Source organism: Hypanus sabinus, unplaced genomic scaffold (genome assembly GCF_030144855.1).
Source record: "Hypanus sabinus isolate sHypSab1 unplaced genomic scaffold, sHypSab1.hap1 scaffold_323, whole genome shotgun sequence".
In the NCBI taxonomy this organism is placed as follows: domain Eukaryota; kingdom Metazoa; phylum Chordata; class Chondrichthyes; order Myliobatiformes; family Dasyatidae; genus Hypanus; species Hypanus sabinus.
The window spans coordinates 322,968-341,607 of NW_026781231.1; the positions used below are offsets into that span (position 1 = coordinate 322,968).

The window sequence follows — 18,640 nt, forward strand, 5'->3', positions numbered from 1 at the left end:
GAGCATCACAAGGTGGGTTAACTGAATGAGTCTCTTCGCACACACGGAGCAGGTGAACGGCCGCTTCCCAGTGCGAAGCTGTTAGTGTATCTGCGATGGCCGACTGAATCCCTTCCAGAATCCCTTCCAAAATGAGAGCCAGTGAATGACGTCACAGTGCTATCAACGTCATGGCGATGTATCCAATCAGATCACGGGCATGGACACATGTTCGGGCTCTCCTTGTAGCGAGTGAGGCGCTGTCTTCTCCAGCATCTCCGCCTCCACATTCAAGAACCGGCGGCATTCAAGCGCTGGTGAACTGACAGATACAGCGGAACTATCGTGCTGTTGTGGTTGTGATTCCCATACACAAATCCTTTGTATTTTCTACACTGTTAAAAGCTTACAAAGCACGTCGGTGGGTGAAGGACAACATTTCCACTCAGATTATTTAGTTTCCATGGTGCCTTCTGAGAAAAACACTGTCACAACTCAAAACAACTTGGGGGGACAAGACTTCATCTTCTAACTGGCCACAGTTCCGGCATCAGGAACAATATCAAACTCTCTGCCTCCCTCTTTGTATCAAAATGGATCCTTCCTCCCCTTCATCGGTCTGTGACGTGGCTCAGTCTGTCTGTCTCCTTCGCATTCTGAGCATGCGCCACACACCCACTGAGATCACATTGTATTTACACGGCTGCGACTGGAGACTTTCTGATTATTATGTCCCTCCCGGCATTTGACGGAGGTAAACTCAGAGTTAGCAACGGTATTGAACATCGGGAGTAGGTGATTAGGCTTTTTCGTTGGAGATCGATAAACTGCCGGTCGTGTGTGGCTGTATGAGTGGGTCGTTTTCAGACTGGAAGGGGGTAGCGTTTGGAGTACCCCAGAGATCAGCCCTGACCACAGTTGTTCACAGTTTAACGTCCTGGCGGAGGCAGCGAGATGAGAGATGTCCCAGTCTGCTGGTGAGGCAGAAAGAGTGGAGTTGGGGGAGGGGAGGCTATTCACATGCAATTTCGTAGCTTTGCAATCAGTACATAGTGCACTGTGGGGCTGCAGTGGCGGGATCCAATCTGCTAATTAAATTTGCTGACGGCACTACATTGATCGGCCGAATCCCAAATAATAACGAGGCAGCATATAGAGAAGAAGTCATCATCCCGACACGGTGGTGTCAAGAAAACAACCTCTCCCTCATTGTGACAAAAACACAGGAGCTGGTTGTGGATTACAGGAGGAATGGAGACAGGGACCAAATTCAACATTTCCAAGTCTGTTATTGACACAAAATGCACATTTTAATAGTGATCATGACGCAATGTATTTTATATATTGTTGATGACATAAAACATATTTATAGATTGTTACTGACAGAGAATCATATCATTTGTGTTCCGTGTGTTATCTGAAAGTACTTGCCTGTGATGCTGCCACAAGTCAGTGTTTCTCTGTACCTCTACCTTCCCATACTTGTGCACTTGGCAATAAATTCAACAGGACCTGAGAAATCTCAGTGAGATTTGATTAGTGATGATCATCTTGGCAGCTCGGTAGGTCGAATGTATGAGACAATACACTGTTGAATGCAAAACCCTGAGCATTGTCGATGATCAGTGGGATCTTAGACTCCAAGTTCATCGCTCCCTGAAAGAGACTGCACAGATTGATCCGGTGGTTAAGAAGGCAAATGACATGGTTGTCTTTATTAGTTGAAGCACTGAGTTCAAAAGTCGGGAAGTTGTGTTGCGGCTGTTACGAGCCTGCGTTCCTACTGTGACTGTTTCTTTAAGAGCGCCGGCGTGAGGAGGCGGGACTATGACGTCAGTCACAGGCTGACAGCGCTGATTGTGGACTGAACCATAAGAGAGAGAGAGCGATCTGCAGACAGGCAGTCGCCAGTCTAAAGAGAGAGAGAGACTGGAAAAGCTGATCGCTTCAGTTAGTTGCAGCTGAGGCTTTGAACTCTCCTATGCCCGCAAGAGTGGGTTGATCATCGGTACACGGAAACACAACGAATGTGTGTGGCTGTCATTTCGTATAATCCATAGGAGTGGGTTTTGGAATATCTTGTGTTAATCCTTGCCTGGGTATGCCGTGTGGTAACCCCTGGAAGACGGTATTCCTCTGACAGGTCACTTTCGCTGATAACTCGTATGTGGACGGATTCAACGGATAAGAACTTCGTCGACGGTTATTTTGAAGTAACCGCCTTTTCTCTACATTTCACTCCGGATCACAAATATCTCTCTCCCATCATTTATTCCGTGGATTACTGAACTTTCCTTCTTTACCATCTCAAGACTCTAAGCTTTGTTTCCTCAGGCTCGATAGTCTGGGGAATTATATTTACACATATATCCACTGAACACTGTTAACTTTCGTTAAGTTACTATGTTATAAGTAAATACTAATAAACAGAGTGTTTTAACCATCAAAACCAGACTCCAGTGTGAAATTTATTGCTGCTGGTTCGTTTCTAAAACTTCACAGTTCGTAACACAGCTTTATAAAACTAGTTAGACCACATCTGGAGTGTTTCATATAGTTCTGGTCGCCCCCATTCTCGGAAGGATGTCGGGGCTTTGGAGAGGGCGGGGAAGAGTTTTACCAGGACACTGCCTGGATTAGAGGGCATGAGCTATAACGAGAGATTGGACGAACACAAAGTACACTGCTGATGCTGTGGTCAAATCAACACGTACACACACGCTGGAGGAACTCAGGACTGACGAAGGGTCTCGGCCCGAAACGTTGACTGCTCGTTTCTTCGGATGCAGCCCGACCTGGTTGGACAAACTTGTGTTGTTTTCTCCGGAGCAGCGCAGGCTGGGGTGAGACTTGATGGACGTTTATAAGATTACGAGAGGAATAGACAGAGTGGACAGATGATATATTTTTCCTGGGGGTTGAAATGTCTAACACATTTAAGGTGAGCGTCGATGTGAGCGGCAAGTTTGCTTCTTTCCACAGAGTAGCGGGTAACTGGATCTCTCTGGGGTGGGAGACCAAAACCGGTCACGTGATGCAGTTTACCCCCCCCCAATTAAACCGTAGGTGGGCAACATCGCGCTGCCGTTTCTGTGGCCCCGCCCTCCTGATGACGTACCACACTTCGCGCATGCTCACTGTCTCCGGGTGTGCGGTGTATTCCTTAACGCTCGGTGCTGAAGTCTGCGGGATCGAGAAAGGCTTCTCGTCTCGTATGTCCGGGAGCCGGGGCTCTGGATTACTGTCTCCGGGCTGAAGATATCACTTTCCTATTGGTGAGTATTGAGACTGATCCCGAGCAGGGAGGTCCGATGTTGGCCGTCAGCCCCGAACTGAGGGCCAGTTACTCATTTATTTTCCAGTTATATGGGCTCGGCAAAAATGTGTCGACTTCACTTAATCTGCATTGAACGATTCAAACCAGGAGCCCAGGCTGTCTGTTTCCGCAGAATTGAAATGGGAGACCAACCAACAGGTCACGTGAGGCTGCGTGCTGCAGATCCGCCCCGCCCTCCGCTTTGTGACGGAGGATCAAGTGGAGTGTTGATAACAAGGTTAACATGAATAATATCAGGAACGATCGGCTTCATGTATGAGGAGCATTTGATGGTTCCGGACCTGTGCTCGATGGAGTTCAGAGGGACGGTGGGGGTGGTGGAGGGATGTATGGTTAAGTAAACATACCGAATGCTAAAAAGCCTGGATACAGTGTACATGGAGAGGATGTTTCCATTAGACAGAGAGTCTGTGATCTGACAGCACCATCTCAGAATAAAAATACCTCCTGTTAAAATTCAGCTGAGAAAAATCTTTTGGTCAAAAGGTGTCTGAAGTGTGGAATTTGTGAAGTTTGGTAGAGGCTGCCGTTTGGGTATATTTATGAGGGAGATTAATACATTAAAGATTGTTAAGTAGCTACAGGGTTACAGGAGGAAGGCAAGAATATGGTGTTGGAATAAAAATCAACCATGGTTGAATGATGGGGCAGATCAGAAGGATTGAATCATCTGAATCTGTTCCTTCTGCCTGACCATGACTGAATGATGGCTCCTTCTGATTCCATATCGTTTTGTGACGTGTGTGGGACAATAAAAGATTGCTCACTGAGATCATTACTGTATATTTGCCTTCAATATTTAAATTTCAGTGAGTTTTGTTCTTAATAACATGAATCGGAAATGTTTGGTTCTCTTTGTTATTGTTAATATGCTTCAATATCTTTCAATTTAAAGTTAGACCTGCAGTGAGAGATTTATTGGAAGAAAAACCCCAACTGGAGGAAAACCACGACTGATGACGAGGGAGCAGCAACAAGTGAACCAACCTGAGGACTGGGAGCATCAATCAGAGAGAACCCAACTGACTCGGAGATTCCAGTGATTCAGTCAGGAGAAATTTTGGTGAGTCTTACTTCCTGTTCTTTAGACATTTCATACCTGTACAGTGGAAGGTAGCAAATAGCTGGAGTGAGACTGAACATGTCCAGAAGTACCAGTTATGCCTCTGTCAGACCCAGTTGCAATCACTCCAGGTCTGGTAATGTGCATCCAGCAACCCTTTGAAACCACTCCCATTATGTGGAAGTCGAATCTGGATAAAGTCACTGAGAGACTGTATAAGTACAAACTCTTTATTCCAAGCATCGGGCTTACTCAGTTAGTCGCTCAAACAGGAACAGTTGATGACTGTTCCCGCCCAATCCACTGACTAACAATTCCCCTTACACCACTGATATATCCGTCCAGATACCCTCCACACAAGACATGCTGGAGCCAAAGTTATTTACTACATGAGAAGCTGGAGCCCCTAAAGACAGAGAACAAAACAGTCATAATGGCTTACACACACAGAACAGACTGAAGCTGTCCTATCTCTACACATGAGTGCACAATTCAGATAAGCATCCTGAAACCCTAGCTAGCTACCCTCAAGAAGAAATATGGCTCAGCATGGCTTAGCACATCTGTTGATTATCAGCAGTTTCTTTCAGAAAAACAGGCTGCTATTTTTTAACAAAGTGTTAACCCTTTTACACATTTTGTCATTCCCTCCTTTTGATCATTACATGATCAACAAAGCAGTAATTTTTTTGCAGGGAAAGCAAATGAGTACAACATTGACTTATCAGTGGGAAAAAAAAAACAGTGTACAACAGTATTTATAACAATGATATGGACAACTATTAGGTCATAATGCAATATCCTGTTCCATGTATTACTGAACATACCTTCAAAGACCACCACTTCGATCCTTCAGTGAACCGATGTAAATCATGCTCTGCTTTCTATCTAGTAGCTATCAATCACCTTGGCAGTGTGCTTGGAGAGGGATGTAATGTTAGTAGATTCATCAAGGATATAGGTGCAGCATTCTGTGTCAATAATAGCACAGGTTCCCCCTTTCTCAGCTGGGTTAAAGTCTACAATTTTGTTGGACTGTTTGCCAGATTGCAATCATTTCGGTGGATATTTCTGTTACTTGGGCCTGTGTTTCTGTCAGGGTCCCTGCAGTGTTGTGGCCAGCTCCTCAAGTGCTGTAGGTAAATTGATGGTCTCTCGTGAATTCCTGGCTACTCCATAGGCGAGAAAAGCGATCATCCAAAAGCACTCAATCTGTTATTCCTCTCTGCTGCTGGGCACCTGCAACTAAGACCAGGATTCATGTTTCCCAGTGTAGGAAATTCCATTTGATGGGAACTTGAGATACCATCCCTCAAAACACTGACAGCCACTGTCATCTCTGACTGGACCGCAGTTCCTCACCTCACTTCCCCGGGTGTTATTTGAGAAATCCCAGGCTTAGAGTTCCTCACTCTGGTTGAGCGGAATTACTGACATTGGAAAAATAGTTTTACCATGCTGTGAAATTGCAGCACAAACGCAGCAGGCCCCTAGTTCTGCCTATATGGCACAGGTGTGACAGAGAGACAGAAAGGTGTTAACATGGGGGCCCACAGATATTGTTTGAGCAATAAGGCAAAACACAAAGACCACTATCAACGAATACATTTTCCTTAAGTCCGAGAGAGCCCTTCTCCTCAGTTCCTTCTGTAACACATTTTCAGTATGTTCAATGTATCCATCGAGATTGCCCCTTCGGTTTCACAGCCGTGGGAGTGGTCAGTAGCACCTGATATGGTCCTGTCCACTGAGGTCAGAGTTTTCCTCAATCACAGTTCTTGATTAAGACAAAATTCCCAGGTTCTATGGTGGGATAGTCACTCCTCTCTGTGGGGTAGTTCTCTTCCTTGAAAGCCTGTCATACCTGTGAATGTAATTCTTGGAAAATTTTGGTTAGTTGGCATACATATTTCCCAATCTCTTCCCTTCAGATATGCATATCCAATTTTGCTGGTAGACTTTCTGGGAGCAATGGTACACAAGGCCTTAGTTCCCAGGGTGTCTTCATGGGCCATCTGGAAATGATTTCAGCTGGTGACAACCCTGTTTTCCCATGTGGGGTAACCCTCATGTGGAATCAGGCTAATGGTAGGACCTTCAACCAAGTGAGTCCAGTCTCCGCTGTTAGTCTGGCCAGTTTACTCTTCAGAGTGCCATTGGCTCTCTCCACTCTGCCAGCGGCCCGTGGGTGGTGTACACCGTGGAATTGTTGCTTGATAGCTAGTTCATTTGGTACCCCTTCGTATACTTTCACCACAAAGTGTGGGCCATTGTGAGAGCTCAGCATCTCTGGCAGGCCATACTTGGGAATTATTTCCCATAATAATAACTTCACAACAGACATAGTAGTATTATTGGTAGTTGGAATAGCTTCAATGCATCTACTAAACACATCTATAATATCTAAGCAGTATCTATAGCAATGTACTCTAGGCAATTCAATAAAATCAACTTGTAGACACCTGGCAAGGGACTCGTACCCAGTGTGCAGGGTACAGGTTACCAACCATTCCCCCCTTTCCCGGGTGTGTCAAATCATGTATATGATCGACCAATATTGGTAAAAACTGTGTAGGAACACAAACCTGTCCCGCTGGAGTAATACAAATAGCTAGGTTGGGTTCTTTCTAGCACCCCATCTGGGACCACAATTTGCGCTGCTGCTCAGAGATGTCCCCATGAAAAGTATGTACCTCCCATGTCTGGCAAACCTGTTCTGCTTATGTCACAGAGGGTTGCCTGATGGGAACCCGAGGAGACTACAACTACTAGGATTGTGCCACACTTTTCGCTGTCTCATCCGCTAAAGCATTGCATTTAGTGACTCAGTCAACATGTGGGTGTGGGTCGCTCATTAAATAACAGCCAAAGCTCGAGGTAGCTGTAGAGCGGTGAGTAAGTTGTTTACAAAGGTGACATTACTAATGGGGTGGCCAGAGGAAGACAGGAATCCCCATGTTCCCAGAGAGCCCCGTAGTCATGTACAATTCCAAATGCATAACGGGAGTCTGTGTAAACGTTCCCACTTTAGTCTGTTGCTGGGATACAGGCACGAGTCAGAGCAAACAGCTCAGCCTTCTGGGCGGAGACAGCTGCTTCAAAAGAGGCCTTCTCAATTACTTCACTGTATGTCACTATTGTATAGTCAGAATATCATTTTCCTGATGGATCCACAAAAGAGCTTCCATCCTCAAGGAACGTTACCTCAGGCTAGAGGGGGTTTTGAGGAAGGGATGGGAGAGTCTGTCCTTCTTTCACGGTGATCCAGACCGGGGGCAGTTGGTGCAGTCAACTTCATTGCCTGAAATTGAGCAGAGATTGTGTGCAATGTCTTGGGTTCAGTCAATTTTAAAAGAGAGTCTTACCAGATGTCCCGTCTTCACCTCAATGTCCTTCCAGTATCGGAGTTGGCCCACGGCCAAGTCTTGCCAGTCTCCCTTGGTGCTGGAGGCTTGTTTCCTCAGGGTGAAGGCAAGGAACTCTGGGCTCTTTGACTTGAACCCAGGGCAAACCCTAACGATGGTACGGGGAGCCACCAGTCCTATCTGCCACCAAAGGAAATCCGGAACTTCGGCCAGGAATGTGCTGCCCTCTTTTCCTTAATCCTGTCCAATCACCATGACTGGGAACTTCTCTCGCTCGAGGGGTGCATAATATTGGCTTTCCTCAATGAGCACCCCCTAGTGTCATAGCACAGAATCACATGAGGGTCGGCCGCTGACGGAAGGTGTTCAAACGCGGTGGAGTCCAGATTAAGTGCCCACCACTGGGGATTCGGAAACTGGGGAAGCTGTCGGTTGGTCACTAGTCCCAGGGTGATGCCCTTATCTGTGTCTCCACTCCTCCTGTCCTCCACAATCAGCTCCTTTGTTTTTGTGATAATGAGGGAGAGTTTGTTTTCTTGATACCAGTCAGATATTGTTCAGACCTCAGACAGAGTCAGCAATCAAATGGTTGAGCATGGTGCGATGAATGTGCTGAGCTGTGTATAGCACAATGCAAGAAGCATTGTAGGAAAGCCAGATGAGGTCAGGACAGGGAATTATGATATTGTGGCCATTATAGGGGTTTGGTTGCACCCAACAGTCTGAGGGATTTAGAGGAACAAATTTGCAGAGCGGTCACAGACCATGCCAAGAAACAAAGGTTGAGATTGTAGGTGATTTTAACTTTCCATATATTGACTGGGACTCCCATACTGTAAAAGGACTAGATGGGGTAAAGTTTGTCAAATGTGCCCTTAATTGGTACGTAAAATTCCTGATGTAGAAGTGTGCAATAAGCTGTTAGGCAATGACCAGGGCTGGTGACTGAAATTAGTGTTCATAATGCCATGAAATTCAAAATAAAGATGAAAAAAGAGAGGTCTGGACCATGGGTTGAGATTCTAAATTGGAGAGAGGTCAATTTTGATGGTATCAGAAAGGATCTGACAAGTGTGGATTGGGACATGCTGTTTTCTGACAAAGGAGTACTTTGTAAGTGGGAGGCCTTCAGAAGTGAAATTTTGAGGGTGTAGAGACTTTATGTGCCTAACAATGTAACAGTTGAAACGTAACTGGTGCAGGGAATCCTGGCTTTCTGGCTATATTGAAGCCCCGGATATTTCGTTCCTTTAAATGCCTCAGACTTTTGGGTGCTAGCAAGACTCATTAATCATCATCCATGCCCTCTCATCTGAACATTTTCATTGTCTTCTGTTGGTTTCTCGCTTCCCAATAGATTTTGCTCTTTTGTTTGCCCTCTCTTTGGCTTTTATGTTGGCTTTAGCTTCTCAATTCAACTATGGTTATGTCCTCCTGGTTTCCAATGTTTTCACTTCCTTGGGATATGTCGATCACTCAGCTCCTGAATTGCTCCCAGAAATTCCAGCCATTGCTGCTCCGTTGTCACTCCAATCTTTTCCCTTCCAAACAAGTTTGTCCAGCTTCTCTGTCATAGAATAATGGAGACGTTCAAAATAGAAACAGGCCATTTGGCCCATATAGTCAATGCCAAAAAAACATTTAAGCTGTCTATTGCAACTAACTGCACCGAGACCATCGCCCTCCATACACCTACCATCCAGGCTTCCATCAAAACCTCTTTGAAATGGTGAAACCGAGCTCGTATTCACCACTTGTGCTGACATGTCATTGCACACTCTCACGACCATTTCAGTAAAGAGCTTTTCCATATGTTCCCATTAAGTTTTCACCTTCCCCATTTACCCATGACCTCTGGTTGCCATCCCACCCAACCTCAGTGGAAAAAGCTGCTTGCATTTACCCTATCTATACCCTCATAATCTTGTATACTTCTGACAATTTCCCAAAGCTATGTATAATGTCCTTGTTTATGTTTAGAGCCTTTTTTACGTGTATAGGATGATGAGGGGCATTGATCATGTGGATAGGCAGAGGTTTATTCCCAGGGCTGAAATGGCTAACACGAAGGGGCATAGTTTTATGTTGCTTAGAAATAGATACCGAGAGGATGTCAGGGGTAAGATTTTTACCCAGAGAGTGGTGGGTGCGTGGAATGCACTGCAGGCTATTTGTGTGAGAGTATTTCAGTTACAGTGGGGCCAGGAGCCCGTGCTGCTCAGTGGGAAGAGGGAGCAATACCAATGACGAGAGTCAAACTGAGCCAGGTCACAGATTGGAGATGGGAGAGATGCCCCATTCTTAAAGAGACAGGAAGAGCATCAGAGAGTTTGATGGTCATTCCAGGTACCAGCACTGTGCCCAGTTAGAAGATGATTTCTCTCTCCAACTTGGGTTGAACTTCACTGTAAGAGTGTGTTGCCAGATCACACCGTGACAACTCAAGTGATCTCATATGAAAAGTTGCCCCACACACATTGATGGATTTTGTAAATCTTTTTACAGGCTAAAAACAAGGAATTTATCTACGGGAATTTCGAACACAACATGCCAATTTTGCTGTCTCTGTCCAGATATTTAAGAAGTGGAGCAAGGGATTCACTCGATCATCCTTCCTGCTCAGGCTGTGGGGAGGGATTCACTTGGTCATCTGACCGACTGGCAAAGCGGAAATTTTACACGGGGAGAGGCCGTTCATTTGCTCAGACTGTGAGAATGGATTCAGTGGGTCTTCTCAACTGAATGTACATCAGCAAGTTCACACTGGACAAGGCCATTCACCTGTTCTGTGAGTGAGAAGGGATTCAGTCGTCTTCCCACCTGTGGACACACCAGTCAGTTCACACTGGGCAGAGGCTGGTCATCTGCTGAATTTGTGGGGAAGGATTCACTCGGTCATCTGACTTCATGGCTCACCAGCGAGTTCACACTGAGGGGAGGCCGTTCACCTGCTCGGAATGTGGGAAGGGATTCACCTACTCATCCCAACTGAAGATACATCAGCGAATTCACACTGGAGAGAGGCCATTCACCTGCTCAGACTGTGGGAAGGGATTCACACAATTAGCTGGCCTACAAGCACACCAGTCTGTTCACACTGGGGAGAGGCCGTTCACCTGCTCAGACTGTGGGAAGGGATTCACTTCGTCATCTCAACTGAAGGTACATCAGCGAGTTCACACTGGGGAGAGGCCGTTCAACTGCTCAGACTGTGGAAAGGGATTCACACAGTTAGCTAACCTACAAGCACACCAGTCAGTTCACACTGGGGAGAGGCCATTCTCTTGCTCAGACTGTGGGAAGGGATTCAATTCATCATCTAAACTGAAAGTACATCAGCGAGTTCACACTGGGGAGAGGCCATTCACCTGCTCAGACTGTGGGAAGGGATTCACACAGTTAGCTAACCTGCAAGCACACCAGTCAGTTCACACTGGAGAGTGGCCGTTCAACTGCTTAGAATGTGGGAAGGGGTTCATTCGGTCATCTCAACTGAAGGTACATCTGTCAGTTCACTCTGGAGAAAGGCCATTCACCTGCTCAAACTGTGGGAAGGGATTCACTTTGTCATCTCAACTGAAGGTACATCAGCGTGTTCACACTGGGGAGAGGCCGTTCACCTGCTCAGACTGTGGGAAGGGATTCACACAGTTATCTGGCCTGCAAGCACACCAGTCAGTTCACACTGGCGAGAGGCCGTTCAACTGCTCAGACTGTGGTAAGGGATTCACACAGTTATCTAGCCTGCAAGCACACCATTCAGTTCACACTGGTGAGAGGCCATTCACCTGCTCAGTCTGTGGGAAGGGATTCATTCTATCATCTTGCCTACTGACACACCAGTCAGTTCACACTGGAGAGTGGCCATTCACCTGCTCAGACTGTGGGAAGGGATTCACTCGGTCATCTCAACTGAAGGTACATCAGCGAGTTCACACTGGGGAGAGGCCATTCACCTGCTTGGACTGTGGGAAGGGATTCACTTCGTCATCTCAACTGAAAGTACATCAGCGAGTTCACACTGGGGAGAGGCCGTTCACTTGCTCAGACTGTGGGAAGGGATTCATTCAGTTAGCTACTCTACAAGCACACCATTTAGTTCACACTGGGGAGAGGCCATTCAACTGCTCAGACTGTGGGAAGGGATTCACTCGGTCATCTCAATTGAAGGTACATCAGCGAGTACACACTGGGGAGAGGCCATTCACCTGCTCAGACTGTGGGAAGGGATTCACACAGTTAGCTGGCCTACAAGCACACCAGTCAGTTCACACTGGGGAGAGGCCGTTCACCTGCATATTCTGTGGGAAGGGATTCACTCAATCATCTCAATTGAAGGTACATGAGCGAATTCACACAGGTGAGAGGCCATTCACCTGCTCAGACTGTGGGAAGGGATTCACTCGGTCATCTCGCCTACTGACACACCAGTCAGTTCACACTGGAGAGAGGCCGTTAACCTCCTGTTAATGTGGGAATGTATTCACTCAGTCATCTAACCTTATGTAACTTTCACTCCGGCTAGCAGCTTAATATAGGGGGTGATAGCCCCCTAGCTCGGCCAAATGTGTGTGGATGCTGCGCCGCGTCCCCTGTTACAAATCAATACCCCGAAATAACAAACAGTACACAAGATGTGATTCATAATTCTTACTTTGACTATAGGGTTAGTAAAGTAAAAAAAAGGGCCCACTCTCCCCATTTGTGGCTTCTCATCTCTCCACAGCAAAAGCCCATGAAATTCTCTCATCCAGACTCACAAGAAAGAACATTTCTGTCATTGGACAGCCCAGCACTCCAAAACCCTGTTATCTCTAGTTGTATCCTAAACATTGCTGCTGCAGAGAAACCACTACCTCAGCAGTGAAACATTACAGAGAGGTCATTACATTAGCAGTGAAACCTTACAGTGTGTTACACTTACAACACACTACCGGATTCACACAGGGGAGAAAGTTTCAATAAGCTTCATGCTGGATATTTGTCCATCACCATTGCTGAATGCTATTTTGAGAGTGATTGTAAGTGTTGAACTCTGCAATTATTGCTGCTGCTCACCACACCCAGTTCTGCACCCTGGTCACTGGGCCTGGGAGGAGTTTCTTCTGCTGCATATTCACCTTTAATGGGACTAGATCTGTGACAAATGAATCAGTTCTATCTTAAGCACTGTCTCTGTTACTTAGTGAATTTATAACACACCTAGTGTACAGTAGAGAGTCAACTCAGGCTGGCTGAACCCTGCCAGTGATTCTGTTCCACAACAGCTCTTTCAAATCCTCCCCTGTTGTTCACCTCTCACTCTCCCTGGGATGAGGTCCAAATAGTCATCACTCTGTGGGTGAATATGTTTCCCTTGAATTTCTTGCAGACTGAAGAAGTCGAGCTGACTGCAGTTCTGTCTGAGATGTTCTTTGCCCCTCTAATCTCTGGGCTGAGGAAGAATGACATTGGGAGTTAACCTCCTTAATCACGACTCATGTCCACATTATGGGTCACTTTCCCCACTTCTAAAATGTTGTTAGCGAACACCACTGTCCTCTAAAGACTGAAAGCAGAGTGGGAAGTCATCAATTGGATTTTCAATGAAGCTGGGTCAGAAACCAGAGGGAGGTCTGCACAGAGCAGAATTTGGGGCCCTGGACGATGTTCGGGGTGAGAACGTATGATGAGGAGAGGGGATTCAGCAACAGGGCATGTCAACGAATGACATTTGGAAGCAGATTGACAGAGAAAGTAATTAGGTTATCTGACTGATGACACAAACACTACCTGTGGTGAGGTGTTCCACTGGCTGAGGAACATGTGTGTTAGGAATGGTTTTATCTATTGGGGGAGTTGTTCCTGCTTGTTTATCCTGTAATATTATAACCAGATGGATTGACCTATCTGAAATAATGTATTGATGATCATATAATTTGCAAGATTTTGGCTCTAAAACTGGATCAGGCTTGAATTTATGGTGTTTTCATGAGGTGATGGAGGGCATTCATGAGTTTGTATTTTAAAGCAAGATTTTGGTGAAAGATATTTGCCACTTGATTGTACCTGCGTAAGTAATCAGATTGAGTTAAACTGCTGCAGGATCCTAGAATGTGTTGGACTGTGTCTGGTTTCTCTTGGCCTTTTCTGCACTTACTGCTTCGTTTGTTTGTATTTCATGAAGTTTCGATTTGTTTTACTTTTGTTACCCACCTCGTCCTGTATTTCCGCAAGGAACTCCTCTGTTTCTGGGAAGAAGTCTCCAACTCTCAGTCAGGTGCTCGATGCTTCCTTGTCACCATCTCGTCTGCTCAGATCATTGGGATGTCTCCCATGGAGGGTCATACACATTTCACTGGTTAATGTTTTCATCCAGAGTGATGATTTATTTTTCTGAGCCAGCTTGTCATTTAAGTTTTATGGTCTGTATTTCTTATCATAATTGCATATACACACATGGAGTCAGTTCAGTTCCTCCGCCATATCCTTATCTCCATTTACAATTTCTCCAACATCATTTTCTTTCAGTCCTATATCTACCTCACCTGTTTTTTTTACTCCTTATATACTTGAAAAAGATTTTAGTATCCTTTTTGATATTATTTGCTATCTTTCTTTCATAGTTCTTCTTTTCTCTATTAATGACCTTACTTTTCTTTCGTAAGTTTTTAAAAAAAACTTCCCAATCCTCTGTCTTCACACTAAGTTTTGCTTCCTTGTATGCCCTCTGCTTTGCTTTTACTTTGGCTTTGACTTCTCTTGTCAGCCACGGTTACATACTTTATCCATTCGAAAACTTAGTTTTCTTTGGAATATATCTGTCTTGCACTTTCCTCACTTCTCGCATAAACTCCAGCCACTGCTGCTCTGCCGTCCTCCCTGCTAGTGTCCCTTTCCAGTCAACCTTGGCCAGTTCCTCTCTCATGCTACTGTAATTTCCTTTACTCCACTGAAATACTGACACATCTGATTTTGGCTTCTCTTTCTCAAATTTCACAGTGTACTCAATCATGTTGTCATCACTAAGGGTTCCTTCACTTCCATCTCTCTAATTACCTCTGTTTCATCACACAATACCCAATCCAGTACAGCCGATCCCCTAGTGGGCTCAACAACAAGCTGTTCTAAAAAGCCATCTCATAGACATTCTAGAAATTCTCTCTCTTGAGATCCAGTGCAGAACTGATTTTCCCAATCCACTCTTCCAGTAGCGATCTGATTTTCCCAATGATTTTCCTTGCTTTTGACCCCCTGTCAAAAGTTCTGCTAATGTGAATAGATCAGCGAGTAAAAGACAACCTGATTTCCAAAAGGCATAAAGTTAGAGATGACACATTTCTTTAATATTTAAGCAAGATTACATTTTTATTTCAATCTATTACAGTTTCAAAATAACAAAAAAAGGAAAAGGGCCAGAAGCAAATGTTTGGGCGCCCTACATTTTCAGTAGCACCCCCTTTGGCAAGTATCACAGCTTGCAGACACTTTTTTTAGCCAGCCAAGAGTCTTTCAATTCTTGTTTGGGCAAATTTCTGGGTTCGGACATTAGTAGCAATGTACTAACTGTGGAAATTACAAACCACAATATTATTAGAATCACAGAGCCAAGCAGCAATGAAACAGGCCTATCAGCCCTTCTAGTCAATGCTGACCTGTTTTTGTTGTTACTGCCCATTTCCAGCTACCTGCATCAGAGCCTCCATACACCTCCCACCCACGTCCTCACCCAAATCCCTCTTTAGTGTCTAAATCAAACCCACATCCTCCACTTCCACTGGCAGCTCATTTCACACTCTCACCAACCTCTTCACCAAAGTGAAGAATTCCCCTTCAGATTCCCTGAAAATAATTCACTTTCACATGGAACTTATGTGAAATGTCAGGATGAGAGAGTGGACGGGGCAGAGAGGGAAGACAGTAAAGGGAGGGGTGGTTGAATGTGGAGAGGGAAACAGAGCGGAGTGTTTATACTTAATATTTTTTGAGAAAAATTAATCGTTTTAACTTGCTGCAAACCTACTCTCCATATCCTGTATATTCTTAACCAGATTACTGATCCAGATGACAAGTAGCAATGGTTGATGTTCAAAGTAAATTTTATTATCAGAGTACATAACTTTCATATAGTCAGATACCACATAAAACCATGAGATATCTTTTCCTACAAGAATACTTAGCAAATCTTTAGAATAGTAACATGATCGATGAAAGATCAAGTAGAGCACAGAATTCAACCAACTATGCAAATCCAAATATAATTAAATATCAATGAATAATGAGAGCAATGGGGTGTAACCCTGAGGAACCTCATTGGGCTCGGGCCTCGAGTCCAATAAACAGCCTCCCACCATCACTCTCTGCTTCCTACCATCAAGACAACTGTGCATCCAGTTAACCAGCTCTCCCTGGACCCCGTGTGATCTAACTTTCGACAGCAACTTACCATGCTGAACCGTATGAAAGAACTCACTGATGCCCATATCGGCCACGATCCTGGGACAGAGATGTCACCGATCAGAGGGCATGGATTTAAGCAGAGGATGAAGTGGTTCAGAGGGATCTGAGGAGGAGATTTCTCACTCAGAGGGTAGCTGAAATCTGGAACTCACTGCCCGAGGTGGTGGTGGAGGCAGGTCCCTTCACAACATTTACGAAGAGGATGAGCATTGAAACTGCCGAGATACAGTCGGCTGTGAACCAAGTGCTGATAAATGGGACCAGTGTAGACAGTGAGTGGATGGTCAGAACAGGTATGGCCGACCAAAGGCCTGTTTCCGTGCTGTTTGATCCACCACTCCGGACATGCTCAATTAACGATGGTGGCACCGCAAGGCATTGATTGCAAAACTCCACACCCCTCTCCAACCTAAAATAATCCATACTGAACCCCTTTGTCACCATTGGAAGTATCTGTTTCTGTCAAGGTAGCATTGAGATTGGTCACTTTTGCTGAATAACTGGCAATTGATGAAGTTCCTGTGTCTTCCATTAATGTTGCTGCCTTACAGCAAAACTAACCCTCTCACAGTGTCACAATCAGTGATTAAATCCCGCATCAAACACTGTGCTTTCAACCCTGCACTTGATCCATTTCACTGAGGTTCTGTAGACACAAACCCTGCCCTCTGCACATGTGATCACATCTCCCCTGCTTCTGACATTTCAAATACCCTCGGAATGGTTTTCTGATTCAGTCTGAAGGTTATGGTACATTCAGCTCATCGTCAGACCTGACAAACCATGTCTTCCCACAGCTGGTTCCACCTGTTGGTGTGTCCTCTTTCCTCCACCTCCAGGGAAGCTGCATCTCCACACAAGCTCCTCACTTGAGACGACTGTCTATACCCGTGACATAGGAAATCACATCTCTGTCACTCTATTCCAGCTGCTACCACCATAACAGCATAAAAGCCAGGACCAACAGGCTCTGGGACAGCTTCTTTCACCAGGCCATCAGACTGATGAACTGACGCTGACTTGAATGTACTCTATATTACATTGTCTGTTTTAATTATTATAAACTCTTATAAATTACTATGATTGCACGTTGCACATTTAGATGGAGACATACTCCTCATGAATGTATGAAATAAAGTCAATTCAATTCAATTCCTGATTCTGTGCCTGACCTGCTCGCCTCTGGGTATCCTCCGTCAACAAGCTTCTTCCTCAGTCACCTTCTGTGAGTTCACACAAACAAAAAATAAATAAATAAAATGATCTATTAGACAGCTCCTGTACCCCTTTACCCCTGAACATGTTCTTCTGTTAAAACTCTGTCCTGAGCCCCTTCCTGATTCCCTTTCCCTTTCAGACTCCCGATATGCCAGCATATCCGAATTCACTGTAAGGACATTTATACCTCACAGGAGGATGTAGAAACCCGTGTCACTGACACACCCTCCCCCTTCCCAATCTGCACTCGCAGCCCATGACGGAGACAGCTGTCCTGGACTCTGGGGCTCTGTAACACACAATCTTGTAACTCATAATCTTGTGAACAGCAAGCTTAGACAGTCATTAATATGAAGAGAGAGTTGTTTCCTGAAAGGACACGCGAGCTAAGCTGTCTGATCCAGTTCACCAGATCATCCCTCGTTTACAACTTAGTTTGTCTTGGTACCCTCCTCCCTCTATCACGGAATGTCCAATCATCTCACTTTCTCGCAACAGAACCCAACACGCTTACAACCCCACGCCCACGCTCCACTGATAACCTCTACCCACACACACGGACAGATCCCCTTCACCCCTTGGAGAACCACAAGGAATTGATCCCACAGCCCGGGCTCGGTCGCAAAGTTAAAACCGGGGCTGAGGAGTGCCTGGAGCCCACAGCCACCCGACAGAGCTTGGGCCAGGCCCTTTCTCACTGCTACCGGCCCCCGATTTACACAAACCCGACATCGGCCCCGGCTCACCGCCGCTCGGAGTTGCGAGGCTTAGTGTCGGCAGCGCGCCTGCGCGTCTCCCTCTGCTCAAGACACTGGCCGGTGGTCCCCACAGCGCCACCACTGGCCGGAGCCGGAGGGACAGTGCAGAGAGCTCGGCCGTTCGGCTGTTTCACGGGGACACGCCGAACTCCCCATCAACTCCATCCAGCTGGAATGTAATGACCAACAAATATAATTCCTGTCAGCGATTAGCCGTCTGAGTGATTCGATGACTTTTAGAGGAAGGGGTATCCATGGTCCACATTGTCAGGCTGTCAGTTTACCAGGATACAAAGACGCTGCCTTAGTGGGTCGGGCAGCATCTGTGGAGGGAAATGGACCGTCAACATTTCGGGCCGAGACCCTCCCTCTGGACTGAGAGTAGACGGGAAATAGTCAGAGAAAAGAGGAGAGGGGTGGGGATGAGGCAAGAGCCGGGGAGTGAGAGGTGGATCCAGGTGAGGGGGGAGGTGGGATGGTG

The 18,640-nt window shown here is 45.8% G+C and overlaps 1 protein-coding gene across 3 annotated transcripts; it reads left to right on the plus strand.

Annotated features, from left to right (window-relative positions):
• The first annotated feature begins 1,158 nt into the window (after positions 1-1,158).
• Positions 1,159-17,396, plus strand: LOC132388436 (zinc finger protein 226-like). Of its 3 annotated transcripts, none has more exons than XM_059960780.1 (3): positions 1,159-3,254; positions 4,212-4,379; positions 10,250-17,396. In XM_059960780.1, the coding sequence occupies exon 3, from the start codon at positions 10,652-10,654 to the stop codon at positions 12,212-12,214; it is 1,563 nt and encodes a 520-aa protein (XP_059816763.1). In that variant the 5' UTR covers positions 1,159-3,254; positions 4,212-4,379; positions 10,250-10,651; the 3' UTR covers positions 12,215-17,396. The 3 variants fall into 3 exon arrangements, with proteins under 3 accessions (XP_059816763.1, XP_059816764.1, XP_059816765.1); XM_059960781.1 differs by having other exon boundaries at positions 4,216-4,379; XM_059960782.1 differs by lacking the exon at positions 1,159-3,254 and adding an exon at positions 3,433-3,533.
• Positions 17,397-18,640: the final 1,244 nt, after the last annotated feature.